The sequence below is a fragment of the Mus caroli genome, unplaced genomic scaffold (genome assembly GCF_978045245.1).
Source record: "Mus caroli unplaced genomic scaffold, Mus_caroli_1 scaffold_8, whole genome shotgun sequence".
In the NCBI taxonomy this organism is placed as follows: domain Eukaryota; kingdom Metazoa; phylum Chordata; class Mammalia; order Rodentia; family Muridae; genus Mus; species Mus caroli.
Genome location: NW_028227263.1, coordinates 48277846 through 48291935, shown reverse-complemented (window position 1 = coordinate 48291935; position 14090 = coordinate 48277846). Strand labels below are relative to the sequence as shown.

Below are 14090 nucleotides of genomic sequence, written 5' to 3'. Positions count from 1 at the left end.
ATCCTGAGGGAAGGGAGAGGGGCTCAGCCTCTCCTAATGAGGATCAGAGCCATGAAACCTCTAGGGAGGCTTGGTCCACTCCTTAGCACAGGGGTACGTACACCTTGCAGGAAGTTAGGGTAGAGGATGTGAATGCTGTGACAGGGACTCACAGACTGCAAGAGCCAGCAATGAGCTGTGTGGTACGTTGTGGGCAGTGAGGGAGGAAAGACAAGGCTATACAGCCAGCCATGGACAGACCCTGTGAGGAGCCACCCAACATGGGAGGGCGGTGGAAACTCAGGAGAGAAAGGCCACACACTCTAAAGTGGCCTCTGTGGTTGCAGAAGTGTGTGTGAGAACTCAGCGCCAGCAAAGACTAGAAGGAAATACGGAGACCCTAATGCCGCTGCCTCTGGATGGTAAAAGTCACCCAGGCTTTCTGTGCACGTCACATCTTCCAGTCCCTGGAACATCCTGTGCACACAGGATACCTTCAGTCCTTTGTCCATCACTTCTAAGTGACCCAGTCCATAATGGAGGCATGAGCTGGGACGTGGGAAACATTCGACTTGTTGTTCTTGTTTTCCTTGGTATTGAGACAGAATTTAATCAGTAGGTCAAGCAAGCCTTGAACTCAAGATCTTCCTGCTGCAATCCCTGAAAACTGGGAAGTAATTAAACTGGAAACAAAAATTGTTGTTTGGTCTCAATATCCCCAGGCTCTCCTTAACACTGCTTAGGACTGTCAATCTCATGCCTCACTCCCCAACCCCAGCGCATAAATGTTCTTGCTTTGCATCATGGTCACTTCTGCTTTTTCTTCCAGCCAGGGCCCCAGCTGGCTCCTCCTCAGTCCCAGGCAGCTGAGAGTGGGCAGCAGGCTCATTCTGCATTTGGAGCTGCACCAGGCACTGGAGAGGCTTGGCCTAAGCTGAGCCTGGTGACAAGTATTTAACTTTATCGCATCCTAACTGTGGCTTCTTGTGGCCTCGTCACTTCACATCCACTTTCTGCCTTAGGGAACAAACCACTGAGTTGAGTGTGGTGGGGGGGCGGGGGGCATACTGAAGCCCTGGGAGCCCCTAAGAGAGGGAGCCTTGCAGAACACATGATTAGGTCGAAGCACAAGGGAAGAGGGGAAAGGAACCAAAGTGTGCAAGGAAGGAACTTTCAAACACCCAGGATCTGTCCCTAGGACAGGAAAGTCAGGTTCACACTGAGGCCAGGGACCAGCAGCCAGAACAGACTCAGCCCGGCTGGCTTTGACTGCTGTGTCCACCAGCCCCAGGTCACCTTGAGGTCTAGGAATAAAGGAGCAGCTTCCCAGAGGAAGGTGAAGAGTGATCCAGGCATGGCACCTCTGCATCTGAGGTTCAGCACTGGGAACGTACAGCTGGGTGGGGGGTTCAGGGTGCAACTCCCCTACTGCCCTTCCAGGGAGAAACCAGAGGAGAGCAGGGGAGGCCCTGCAGGGCAATGGGACAGAACAAGAGAGGTGACAACAAACAGGACCCAGTCAGTGGGGACAGCAGGGGCTGAAAGGCACAGTAATGAGCTCCCCAGGGCCTCCTTGCAGGAACCAGAGGCTGTCACCACAGCAGCACCAGGAGGTAGAATGTAATTAGCCTCGAGCACCCAGCCTTGCCCAGCATCCCCTGCGGCCAAACTCCTGGAGACCACTGTGGTTGGACTCTCACTCAGCCCTGCAGGAGACTGAGGTTGCATACTGATGAGAAGCAGGTCTGCCAACAGCCAGGCCACCTCCTCTGAGAGATAAATAGGGGGTAGGGTCTGGGAGGCCTGATAACGCAGTCCTGGTTAGGCTCCAGTCTACCCAGACTATCAGACACCCAGGGAAAGGGGCAGCAAGGTCAGCTTTGGAGCCATGGGGCTGAACTGGGTTCAAGGTGGCGCAGCCCTCTGTTCTCTGGGCTCCCCCTCTGTTCACCACACCAGACTCAGCAGGAAGGGGCAGACTGGGCCAGCTATGCCCCTGGGGAGTTCACCTCTAGAGGGGAGACTCAGATAAACAGGCAATTACAGGGCAGGGTGGAGCAGCACACAGGACCTCGCACCCCTCCAGCCTCAGATTAGGGGCTGGAGGCTGCAGCCTTGAGGATGGTCCTCCACCCAGACAATTGTTCCTGCCTGAATCCTCTCTGGCCCTTGGTTCCCACAACAGACACACCCTCTCTCATTCTCCAGTCTGTGAGCCCGCCCACCATGGACTTCCCATCCCTGTAAGCCATAGCACTGGACTCTATCTGAGCACCAAGGGCCCACGATATGAGTTTGCTGTGACCCTCACAGGGACACCTACTGGGTGTCTAGGGTGCTGGGTGGCTAGGGGCTCCTGTCCAGGATCAGGAGAGGTTAACAGAGTGCAAGGTCTTGGCTTTGGCTAAGGACACAGCTCCCTCTGATGGCCAAAGGATGCCTAGGAATACAAGGAAAAATTTACCCTATTTCCATGTCCTGTCTCATGGAAACACTTCTTTTTTTATTTTAAAACGTACTTATTTATTTACTTATGTATCAGGGGGCACATATTGAGGTCAGAGGACAACTTGTGTGTGTGTGTGGGGGGGGTCTATTCTACCCCTCCACCACGTGGGCCCTACGGACCAAACTCAGGCTTGAGAGCAAGGACCTTTCCCTGCTGAGCCATCTCCCCTGCCTGGAACACTTTTATGTTGTTCAAATAATAATTATTTTAATACAGGTCACTGACTGAGAGTCCTATAATACAGGTCACTACCAAGAGTCCTATAAAAGCAGTATCTCTTCCTCCTCTTCCTCATGTTCCTCCCCTTCTTCCCCTTCTTCCCCTTCTTCCCCTTCTTCCCCTTCCTCCTCCCTCTCCTCCCCCTCCCTCTCCTCCCCCTCCCTTCCCCCTCCTCATTGTCTTCCCCGGCTTTCAGACAAGGTTTCATACATCTGAACTAGTCTTGAACTCACTATGGAACTGAAGACAGCCTGCCCTCCCCAGGAAGGTGTTTCTTTGAAGAACTGTATTTAAGAACTTGATTTAAGATCTCCTGCTGGTGCTGCCACAAAGGTCCAAGTGGCAGGTCTAAGACCCATCCCTCAAGCCCCAAACCTTTGCCCCTGGCCCAGAACATCAACATCATGAACCCAGGAATCACAGAACATGTCTAGACCACACCCTGCTGAACAACTGGGAAAATTGAAGCCCAGGAAACACAGTAACTGGTCCATGCCACTCAGCAGTTACTGAGCGCTGAGTGGTATCCCCACACCGAGATACCACAGGCAGTGTGCATATTTCACAGTATTCTCTGCCCCACAGATGCTTGCCCTTCAGTAGTGAGGAAGAGACACACCCGAACCACCTTGGGGATCCCAGGCTAAGCAGGTGAGGAGAGGCCAACCTGCCAACTAGGATGCTCTGCCCATCCCAGCACCCGGCTTTCAGGAAGCCACACTTCTCACTGATGCCACACCCGTTGGGCAATGAGAGCCGTGGGCTATTTGATTAGCCCAAGCATCCTCCTGTCCCCAGGCCTCACCTTCTGCCAGAGTGACTCTCGGGAGGCCAGTGACGAGCAGGCAGCCACAAACCAGCAGTTGCCCACCTGGCCCTGGTGCAGGTCATGGGAGCTGATGCCATCTACGAAGAGCCGGGGATCGTCACAGATATCCTGCAGAGATGGAGGGGAGTAACATGAGGAACTGAGGGAGCAGGTGCTCCTCCAAGGCAGGAAAAGGACAGCTGGTCCTGTGGAGGTTTACCAGCCCCTCCCCTACACAAGGCAGGGGTGAGGCCAACTGACCCCTCAATCCAGCTTTCTGGAACTTCTTTCCACTAAGGTGTGCTGAGGAGTGGTGGCCGAGGAAGGACCTCAGAGTGCTGCACCGTGGGCCACCATCTTCTTGCCTTGAGTGGATCTCCCTGTCTGACCACCCGGTCTCCCCAGAGACCAGCCACAGTGCAGTCAAGTGACAACCCCCCAAAAGGACTCATGGTGATCACAAAAGGAGGGAGGAGCTCTGGGCAGTGACGGGGTTGCTACTGTGTTCTAAGGATGAGGAGTGGAAGCCCAGAGAAGAACAGGGACTTGTCAGAGCACAGGATACCTGGATGCTCGAATGGGGCAGAAATCCTTTGGATTTTTCTACGGAGACCCGCAGGTATGGCTGCAGGGGCACAGGATATGCTGGGACCCAGTCTAGGGCAGTGGCTGGGCGGAGTCACGTCTGGCAGTACTCAGGTCCTGCCCTCCCCCCAGTTCGGGGAAGCTTGGCTCACTCTTCAGGGCTGCCCATAAAGGCCCCCAGGGGACTGTTGCGGGGTGGGAAATTTACCGCTTTGGCTTTTGCACCGAGAGACACAATCTGAAATTGTAGCTCTCTGTCTCCCACAAGACCTGACACCCTGCCGGGCCTGGAGACAGATTCTGGCTGGATCTCTGAGAGAGCAAATAGCCTAAGGAAGCAGCTAGGCACACAGTCACAGAAGCCTCAGAGCCTAATACTTCCATGTGGGCCAGGCTCCTGCAGGGCTGGGTGTGAGGGGTCCCTTCCCTGCCCAGGTTAAGTCTTCCCAGAGCTGTGAGTGTGACTGCCTTCAGCAGGCCCACCCAGGCCTCCTCTCCATCAGTGCCTAGCTCCCCCAGAGCTGAGAGCTGAGTTGAGGAGGTGAGAAGGTGGGGGAGGGGGCACACCAAGATACAGCGTTATAACTCAGATATAGTGCTGGCACCATGATCCAAGCCTGCTGGCCCTGAGAACTGAGCACTCTGCCCATTTCACAGATGAGAGGTTGAGTGGATGGATGCCTGTGATGAGCTGCTCCCTCTGGGCTTGGCATGATCATCTCCATATTGAAGCAGCTGCAGTGACCCATGAGCTGGGACTATTTGCATTCCCTTGGGCAGGGGGCCAGGGGAAATGTTCACAAGCCTCATGAGCATCAGAGACCCTGAGAGGTCTCCCCAGGATCTTCCTGAGTCTCCCCACCCCGAGTCCTGATGTTGTAACTGCTGCTCCCTAAGGAAAGAGCTGACTGGGGATGAGATTCCTGGGAGATGTAGCTGCCTATGAATGGCCCCTGCCCCTGAAACTCCAATAAACTCACTGGTTCTGAGTTTGGCTTGGACAAAACCCTTTCTTTGATCTGCCCATGCTCTCTCTGTCAGGGGTGGATAGAAAGGCCTTCATACCTCCCAGAAAAAAGTCACAAAATCAGTGGCATCTAAACAGAAGACAGAACCACAGACAGATCAGGGTAGAGCATCTGTAGGAAAAAGATCTGGAGTGACTCGCCCCCTAACGGAGGGCCTTCAGACATTACAGCTGAGGCTGAGCTTTCTACGGCCAGGGAAATTCAGGCTGAGGCACACCCTCAGGAAAAATCCCAGGGTAATAAGCCTCTATGTGATAAGAAATTAAAAAGTTAAAATAGTTTAACCTTTAAATTAATTTTTAATTCTTTTTTTTTTTTCCGAGACAGAGTTTCTCTGTGTAGCCCTGGCTGTCCTGGAACTCACTCTGTAGACCAGGCTGGCCTCGAACTCAGAAATCCACCTGCCTCTGCCTCCCGAGTGCTGGGATTAAAGGAGTGTGCCACCACCGCCCGGCTAATTTTTAATTCTTAATTTTGTTTAAAATTTTATTTTAAATTAAGCATTGAAAGTTTTAAATTAAATGATATTAAATTAATGAACTTAGCATCATTCCTTAGCATGCCCATGCTATACAGTGAGGGATGGTATCCTTGTTGTATGGGACCCACCACATGGGTACCCCTGGGTCCTCCAAAACAGCTGATGGACTGGCTAGAGACTAATACCGCAGTCACTGAAAGCAGCACACATGGGACGGGTTGTTAAGAAGCTGCGGTGACAGCTGTGTGACCCTGGCTGAGAGTGACAGGACAAGCAGCTGTGGCTGTGTTGTCTGCCCAGAGGAAACGGGCCTGCCTAAAGGACGAAAAAGAGCCAAAGTCAAATTTGTGTTTGGAAACTCCCGGAAGGCTTCAAGCCTGAACAACTGCTCAGCAAAGGGGTGAATGATAGGGAGATGCAGGTGAGCCCAGGGCACCCACTTCTGTGAAGAGGTGGCTTGGCATGGGAATTCCCTGCAGTAAGGGCTGGGCGGAGCAACCTGAGGCCCCACAGTGAGCTGTGAATTCTTTGCTTTCCCGCTGATACACGGGAATTTTTGAGTTTTAACGGATGGCGGAGTCACATATACCTTGATTCATAGCAACCTCGGAAAATATGGGGGTGGGTGGGAGTAACGAGCGAGTCAGGAAACGGAACCCTGAAGTTGAAAAATATTGATATTAGCCTTGTTCTGAGTAGGTTGTAATTAGCACCGACTCCAGCTTTGGCTGATACATTTCTCTCCTGTAAGAGGGTAGGGGTGGGTGTACTGCGGGGACTCACCCTGCACTGAGAGCCGACTTGTAAAGGCAGCCATGTGTGGCTGGGAAAAATGAAGAGACTACTGAGGTGGGAAATCTCAACTCCATCACTTTGTCTAAAGCCCTTTCAGTAGCCAGGTATGAGGAGCTAGATAAATAAATAAAGTCAGATGGCTCATGGGAAATGAGTCTGGGTGACGGAGATCCAAAATAAGGTGGAGTCCTTAATTAATTAGCATCATTCCTGTGTGGACATGTCTGATGTGCGTGTGTGCTGGAGCACATGCGTGCCCTGGTCCTTCCACCTTCACATGGGCCCCAGGGATCAAACTCAGAGGTGGCCCCCATCCTTGCTCTTTAAAAGGAACAACCAGACAAGCGGTGGCATCCCGTCACATTGTATGGCCCAGGAGGTGTTTGTTTGTTTGTTTGTTTGACTCTGATGTTTAATATTCCCTTAACTGATGAGCCCCAGATCAATTTGCGTTTTCCTGAACCGGATGCGGCAGACCTTCAGAGAACCTGCCAACCTCTGTAAAAAGATGTCATTATATTACACTTGCCTTTATGTCTCAGAGATTTGGACACACGTCTGAACACCTCTGTGTTCCTGCATTTGCAGGGTGGAGGATGGGAAACCAGCCCCTCGAGGTGCAAGGACCAGGCACAGCTGCGAAGCACCGGGAGCCCCTCTCTCCTCCCACCCTGAGACCCTCTCCACTGCCACATGCTCTGGTGGAGTCAGCTTGACAGATGAAAGTCTGGAAGCTTTCTCATGAGGAAAAGAGTTTCAAGGAAGCTCCCTCCTGGAGTTTGGCCATCCCTCTAACCCATAAAATTAATTTTCCACTCCCGAGTTAGTCTAGTGTATGGATCCACGTGCCCTCTATTAAGCATTACCTTATAATAAGTGCCTTTTAAGATTGAATTCTGAATTAGCTAAAGCCTCTCCCAGTGTTCCAAAATTCCAGACTACAGCAAGAAGTTTAACCTATACAGTAACTAATTAAGCACTACAATAAATCAGAGCCATTAACTCAGTTGTCTGCAGAAAGAGCCTGGGAATCTCACTGAGATAGAAATCTTTACCACAAGCTACATTCCATGCCAAGAGCAAGTTGATATACTATCCTGTTAAATGGGGATTCTCCAGACAAGATAAGATTTAACAAGGCCTAGGAATTTTAGGGGTCCGTGACACCACATTATTCTTGAGGCCTGTCAAGAGTTAAAACCCCCTGGTGCTATTGAAGAAGTATTAAAAAAGTATAGCAAAGTAAAAACAAAATTCGAGGCTTTTGGGCCCAGGCTTGGGAGTGTAGCCTTTGTGGCTTAGTGCTCCAGGTACTGGTCATAAAACAGATAGCGACATTCCTCCACCTACCCGCTTCCTGGGTTCAATTCAAAGAATGGCACCCTGACCATTACTGGAACCTGCAATGCAAATGTGCTATCTTTAGGGGCTCTTAGATTGTTAGGGGCTCTTAGAAACTGTCTTGAGAGATAACCTGACACTTGTGACTTTATACTTCCTTGTAACGCTTAACTGGTATTTTTGGTATTTTCCAACAACACTCTCCCCACCTCCATGAATTGTGGTTTCTTCCTTTAAATACCCCCTTACTCAGCTACTCAGGGCGCCATGGTCCTCTACCCCTGCGTGGTGTATGACCATGGGCCCGAGAAGGCTCTCGAATAAAAATCCTCTTGCAGTTGCAGCAAGATCGTTTCTTGTGGGTGATTTTGGGGTGTCGCCTCTCCTGAGTCAGAACGTGAGGGAGTCCTCACGTTGTGGGTCTTTCATTTGGTGCATGGGCCGGGAAACGCGACCACCCCTCACACCCGAGAACCGACTTGGAGGTATGGGGATCCCCTTTTGTGTGTGTGCCGGCCGGTGTCTCTGTTTTGAGTGTCTGTTTTCTGAAACGAACATTGGAACATGTGCTTGTTGTGTTGGGTTGTTTGTGTCTTGTCCTATGTTTCTGAAGCATGGCGAAGTCTGAGTTCAGATCCATCTGAGTTTATTGAATTTGTGTCTTGGTTTTCGGGTTGCGAGATCGTGGGTTCGAGTCCCACCTCGTGCCTTGGTTTTACACCTGGCAGAGTGAGGAACAAGTGTGCTTCTCTGGTTTTGGTCGTCTAGGTAGAAATGGATGCTGGTGTTTGTAGACGATGGGGTGATGGGGTCTGAAATGCGCGCGCGGTCGGTATTTGCAGCTGTCCTTTTGGGCCGTAAGGACTGGAGGACTGTGGTCGGCAGACGTGCTAGGAGGACCACAGGCTGTGGCCCCGGGGGACGCCCTGGGAGGTAAGGAGAGCCAGGGACGCCTGGCCGTCTCCGGATCGGTCAGAGGGACCGAGTTCTGTTGAAGCGGAAGCTTCCCCCTCCAAAATCGTCTAATTCTTTTGCCTGCTTGTAGAGGACAAGAAAGGGTCAAATGTGTCTGGATCTGTTGGTTTCTGTTTTATGTGTTTTTGTGTATGTGTTTAGAGCTATGTGAAAATCTAGAAAAGCAAAGGTAATTCTCATAGGTGCTTTATACCCTGACTAGAGATAGTTTACACCTGAGATGTGAGAGAATGGGTTTTGAGAAAAGCAATACTCTCCGACTATCTGGGGATAATTTGGTAAAAAAATAAAATAAAATAAACAGTTTTAATTGGTCTTTGGAGCCCTGCACCTGTAGTTAGGAATCTAATGTGGCTAGAGAAGCCCTGCTAGGAGCTGATTATAAATGCTGCTCTTATAGGGACCAGCAGCTTCTCAAGTTCTACAAAAATCTCTGTGCTTGTGATAATTAGATTCATCAGGTGACAAGGTGCTCCTCTCTTGAAATTACAGCTAGAAAAATTAAGAATTTTGTTTGGTTTAAATGAGCAAATGTATACGGCCATTTCATTTTTGTTTCTAAATAGTTTCAAAAGTATAAATATGTTTTAATTCTTATCCTAGAAACCCGATTTGTAACAGATATATTGGCGGCTACACCTTCTTGTGTTTGTGTGCAGGAACGGACAGCCAAACTTTGTAGCAAGTAATGTTTTTAGAGTTCATTAAAAAAAAAATAGATTGTTTAAAATTTGGTTTTGCTTCTCAAAATTGTGGTTGTATGAAGCCTCCTGAGTGGCCTAATCCACAACCTTCCCCTTATCCACAGCCTCAACCCCAGCCGCGGAGGGAACCCTAAACCCCTCGGGGTGTCGAGAGGCGGACCGCTGCGGGTACATGGAACTGCAGAGCACAGAGTCCGGGTGGACTCTGGTGGACCCGCCCAAACTTTAAACCCTTCAGTACTGGTCATTTTCCTCTGTTGGTATTTATAACTGAAAAACTAACCACCATCTTTCTCAGGATCCCCAACGCCTCACAGGGTTGGTAGAGTTCCTTATGTTTTCTCATCAGCCTACTTGAAATGATTATCAACAGCTGTTGCAGATGCTCTTAACAACCGAAGAGCGAGAGAGAATTCTGTTAGAGGCTAGAAAAATGGCCCGGAAGCCAACGGGCGGTCTACACAGCTACAAAATGAGATTGACATGGGATTCCTTTTGACTCGCCCCAGTTGCGACTGCGACATGGCTGAAGGTAAGGAGAGCTTGAAAATCTAATGCCAGGCTCTGGTCTCCAAGGTGCCTCGAGACAGGCCCACTAATTTGGCTAAGGTAAGAGGTAATGCAGGGGCCGATCGAACCTCCCTCAATGTTCCTTGAAAGGCTTATGGAAGCCTTCAGGCAGTTCACTCCCTTTGATCTTACCTAGGAAGCCCAGAAGGCCTCAGTGGCCTGGCCGGCCTTCATAAGGCAGTTGGCTCCCGATATCAGAAAGAAACTTCAGAGATTAGAAGGTGTATTATGAGAGGGAGACAGTTATGTGATTAGTGAAAGAGGCAGAGAAAGTGTGTGTGAGAGAGAGAGAGGCGGGAGGCAGAAGAAAGAGAAAACAGGAGGGATCTTAGACAAGAGAGAAATTTGATAGGAGAGAAAGAAAAAGACAGGATCTAGACAGGAAACCTGGGCAACTGAAGACCGAGCCTCAGCTAAAAAGACTCAGCTGTGTCAGACTGAAGTTACTTACTTGAGATACACCCTTCGAGACGGGAAGTAGTGGCTAACTACGCCAAGGCAAGTAAGAAAATTCTTGGGTACTTGCTGGCTTCTACAGACTCTAGACACCTGGGTTGGCGACCTTAGCTTCCCATTGTACCTCCTAACCAAGGAAGGGGAAGTGTTTGTGTGGATCCCAGATAACCTGAAAGCCTTTAGAGAAATAAAACAGGCCCTACTGATGGCCAGCTTTTGTCTGACCTAACCAAGCCTTTCACTCTTTATGTGGAAGAGAGATCAGGGGTCACCAGAGGAGTCCTTTCTCAGACTTTGGGACTTTGAAAAAGGCCAGTGGCTTACCTATCCAAGAAGTTACACCCTGTTGCCAGCGGGTGATTTTCTTGCCTGAAAGCTATTGCTGCCATAATCTGCTTGTCAAGGATGCTGATAAGCTTACTCTGGGACAGTAACTAGCTGTAATGGCATCCCACGCTCTTGAAAGCATTATCCAAAAGCCCCCTGACTGATGGATGACTACCAATGCTCCTGTGACACATCAGAACTTTTTGTTGACTGAACGAGTGACCTTCGCTTCGTTCCACCTGCTGTCCCACTGCGTGAGACTGCACCTACTCATCACTGTGCTGAGAAACTGGTACTTGAAATGATCTGAAGGATCAGATCAGCCTTGGCCTGAGGGTTCGAGCTGGTACACTGATGACAGTAGCCTCGAGGTTAAAGGTAAGCAGAAGGCGGGGACAGCAGTACGGTGGTGGACAGAAAGCAAGTGATCTAGGCCAGCAGCCTCCCTGAAGGGACGTCGGCCCAGAAAGCTGAACTTGTGACTTTGAGACAAGGTCCATAAATGGCAAAAGAAAAGTCTACACTGACAGCAGGTATGCTTTTGCCACTGTACGGAGCAATATACAGACAAAGAGGGCTGTTGACATCTGCAGAGAAAGACCTAAGATGCTGTGGCTAAAGAAAATCAGATAGCAGATCTAACTGCCAAACAGGTGACTCAAGGAGCAATGATCCTGGCAGTCAAGGAGCCTAAAAATTATTATGACATCAGAGAGACCAGCTTTAGATACACTCCTGAGCACTATCAAGTTATGGACAGTATTTGACTCGCCTGGGGGCCAAGAAATTAAAAGGTGTGGTTAGGTCCTTTGACTACTATGTTACAGGACTCTCTGCCAAGGTAATGGACCTGCCTACATTGTGCATGCAGGCCCAAAGCTCAGGACAGGTAGAGAGAATAAATAAAACCATTAAGAGACCCTTACCAAATTGACAGCGGAGACTGGCGCTAATGATTGGATAGCTCTCCTCTCCTACCCTTTGCTCTTCAGAGTTAGAAACACCCCTGGACAGTTTAGACTGACCCCCTTATAAATTACTCTACAGGGGGCCCCCTCCACTGGTAAAAATAGCCTCTGTACATAGTGCTGACATGCTGTTTCCCAGCCTTTGTTCTCTAGGCTCAAGGTGCTCCAGTGAGTGAGACAGCGAGTGAAAAAGCAGCTCCAGAAGGCCTGCTCCAGAAGACCTGCTAGACGTCTCCACGCAGAAAACCTTGAGACTCGGGTGGAAAGGCCCTTATCTTGTACTCTTGACCACCCTACTTTCTACCTTTATGAGACCCCTTTTGATTTTGCATCTGCTTTTAATTATGGGTCCATGTGTGTTAAATAGGCAAGTCACCTTTATTAAAACAAGAATTAATGCAGTGTGGCTTTTAGTTTTGAGACAACAGTACTATGCCCTAAAGGATCAACTATGTCAGGGAGAAGATAGTGTCTAGTTCTAAGATTAGAACTATTAACTAGAAGAAGTGGGGAATGAAGAAGTATTAAAAAAGTATAGCAAAGTAAAAACAAAATTCGAGGCTTTTGGGCCCAGGCTTGGGAGTGTAGCCTTTGTGGCTTAGTGCTCCAGGTACTGGTCATAAAACAGATAGCGACATTCCTCCACCTACCCGCTTCCTGGGTTCAATTCAAAGAATGGCACCCTGACCATTACTGGAACCTGCAATGCAAATGTGCTATCTTTAGGGGCTCTTAGATTGTTAGGGGCTCTTAGAAACTGTCTTGAGAGATAACCTGACACTTGTGACTTTATACTTCCTTGTAACGCTTAACTGGTATTTTTGGTATTTTCCAACAACACTCTCCCCACCTCCATGAATTGTGGTTTCTTCCTTTAAATACCCCCTTACTCAGCTACTCAGGGCGCCATGGTCCTCTACCCCTGCGTGGTGTATGACCATGGGCCCGAGAAGGCTCTCGAATAAAAATCCTCTTGCAGTTGCAGCAAGATCGTTTCTTGTGGGTGATTTTGGGGTGTCGCCTCTCCTGAGTCAGAACGTGAGGGAGTCCTCACGTTGTGGGTCTTTCACTATTAACACTAAAGTGTGAAACTCTTGCCTGGCACAGGGCTGATCCTAGGCAGGGATGCTAATCTCTGTTGTAAACATTTATCTAGTTCCTGCAAATTCCGTTCCCAGTCATTCTTTTGTATCTGGTTAATTTCAGTGTACCTTGTCTTATTGAGATTTGTAGCTCCTGATAATTCGCTGTAATATAAAATAGTCTAATGCTTGACCACAGATTACATTCAGATTCTACACAACCTCTCCTGTGTGTGTCTGTTTGTCAATTTAATCCTAAGCTTTGCCCACCTACTCTAGAGACCCGTTCCACGCAGACACCGGGGCCCAGAGGGTCTGCGGCACTCCATCACTACAAAGCAGTTTACTTCCTAGTGGCAAAGGCCGGAGTGGTCCTGTGAGCAGCCCATAAACTCACTGGTTCCCCCAGGGTGGCCTAAGGCAGGGCCCTTTCCTTGATCTGTCGGTGCCCCCTCTCTCTCAGCCCCCAGGAAAAGCCACACCCCAATGTCTCCAGCACACAATGGGAGCTAGAAGCCTGTTTGGGAGTCACTAGGTTTGTTTCTGGGCTCTGCTGTCACACGCAGGCAGCCAGCAGAGGGCAGGAGATCCTAGAAGGCAGAACTCAATTCCTGCCTGCATGCCCTTGCTGAAGATGCAAAAACAGGCCATTGCTCATCCTCTCTGTACCAAGTCCTTAAATGCTGGTCCTACAGGGCTATCTGTGGCCTCCACAGAAGGAGGTGCGATACTCTGCAGGGGAAAAAAGTGGGATGCTGTAATCTCGATATGGTGTTTGGGACACATCTGCCCAGAAAACAAAAAACCAGAATGACAGGGCCAGGATGAGTAATTCCCCAAGGACAGTAGCTGAGAGGACTTCTAGCTGGGGCCGTAGGGGAGCCAGGGCAAGCTGCATGGTGGATCCTCCAAGGCACTGGTCTGTGTCCTGCTATCTTTGATCAGAAGAAACCCAGTCAGGAAGTTTGCTTCTTGTCCCCATGGCCACTCTCAGGAAGCTCAGGCTGGAAGCTGAGCTCCAGCAGCCCTGCTTCCTCCTAATCTTATCTTCCAGCCAACTGCGCCCGCCCGCCTGGCTTCTCAGCCTGAGAGAGTGGTGTCTCAGCATCTGCAGCACCTCATTACCCCCCTCCCCCCTCCCACAAAAGAAGGAAGGATGGGGGAGGGGCTTCACAGCTAGGGCACCTGCTGTCTCTAGGGCTGCAGAGGGAGATGACATCAAGGCACTTGTCTACCTCAGGACCTCCCAATCAGTGTCCTGTG

At 49.9% G+C, this 14090-nt stretch overlaps 1 protein-coding gene across 3 annotated transcripts in view; it reads right to left on the bottom strand.

Annotated features, from left to right (window-relative positions):
• The window catches only part of Capn5 (calpain 5), a 59993-nt gene that overhangs the window by 24991 nt on the left and 20912 nt on the right, over positions 1-14090 (bottom strand). For all 3 annotated transcript variants that reach the window (XM_021167937.2, XM_085841511.1, XM_029479915.2), the window contains exon 3: positions 3513-3644. In XM_021167937.2, the coding sequence (XP_021023596.1) occupies positions 3513-3644 (132 nt within the window). The remainder of the gene's footprint in view (positions 1-3512; positions 3645-14090) is intronic.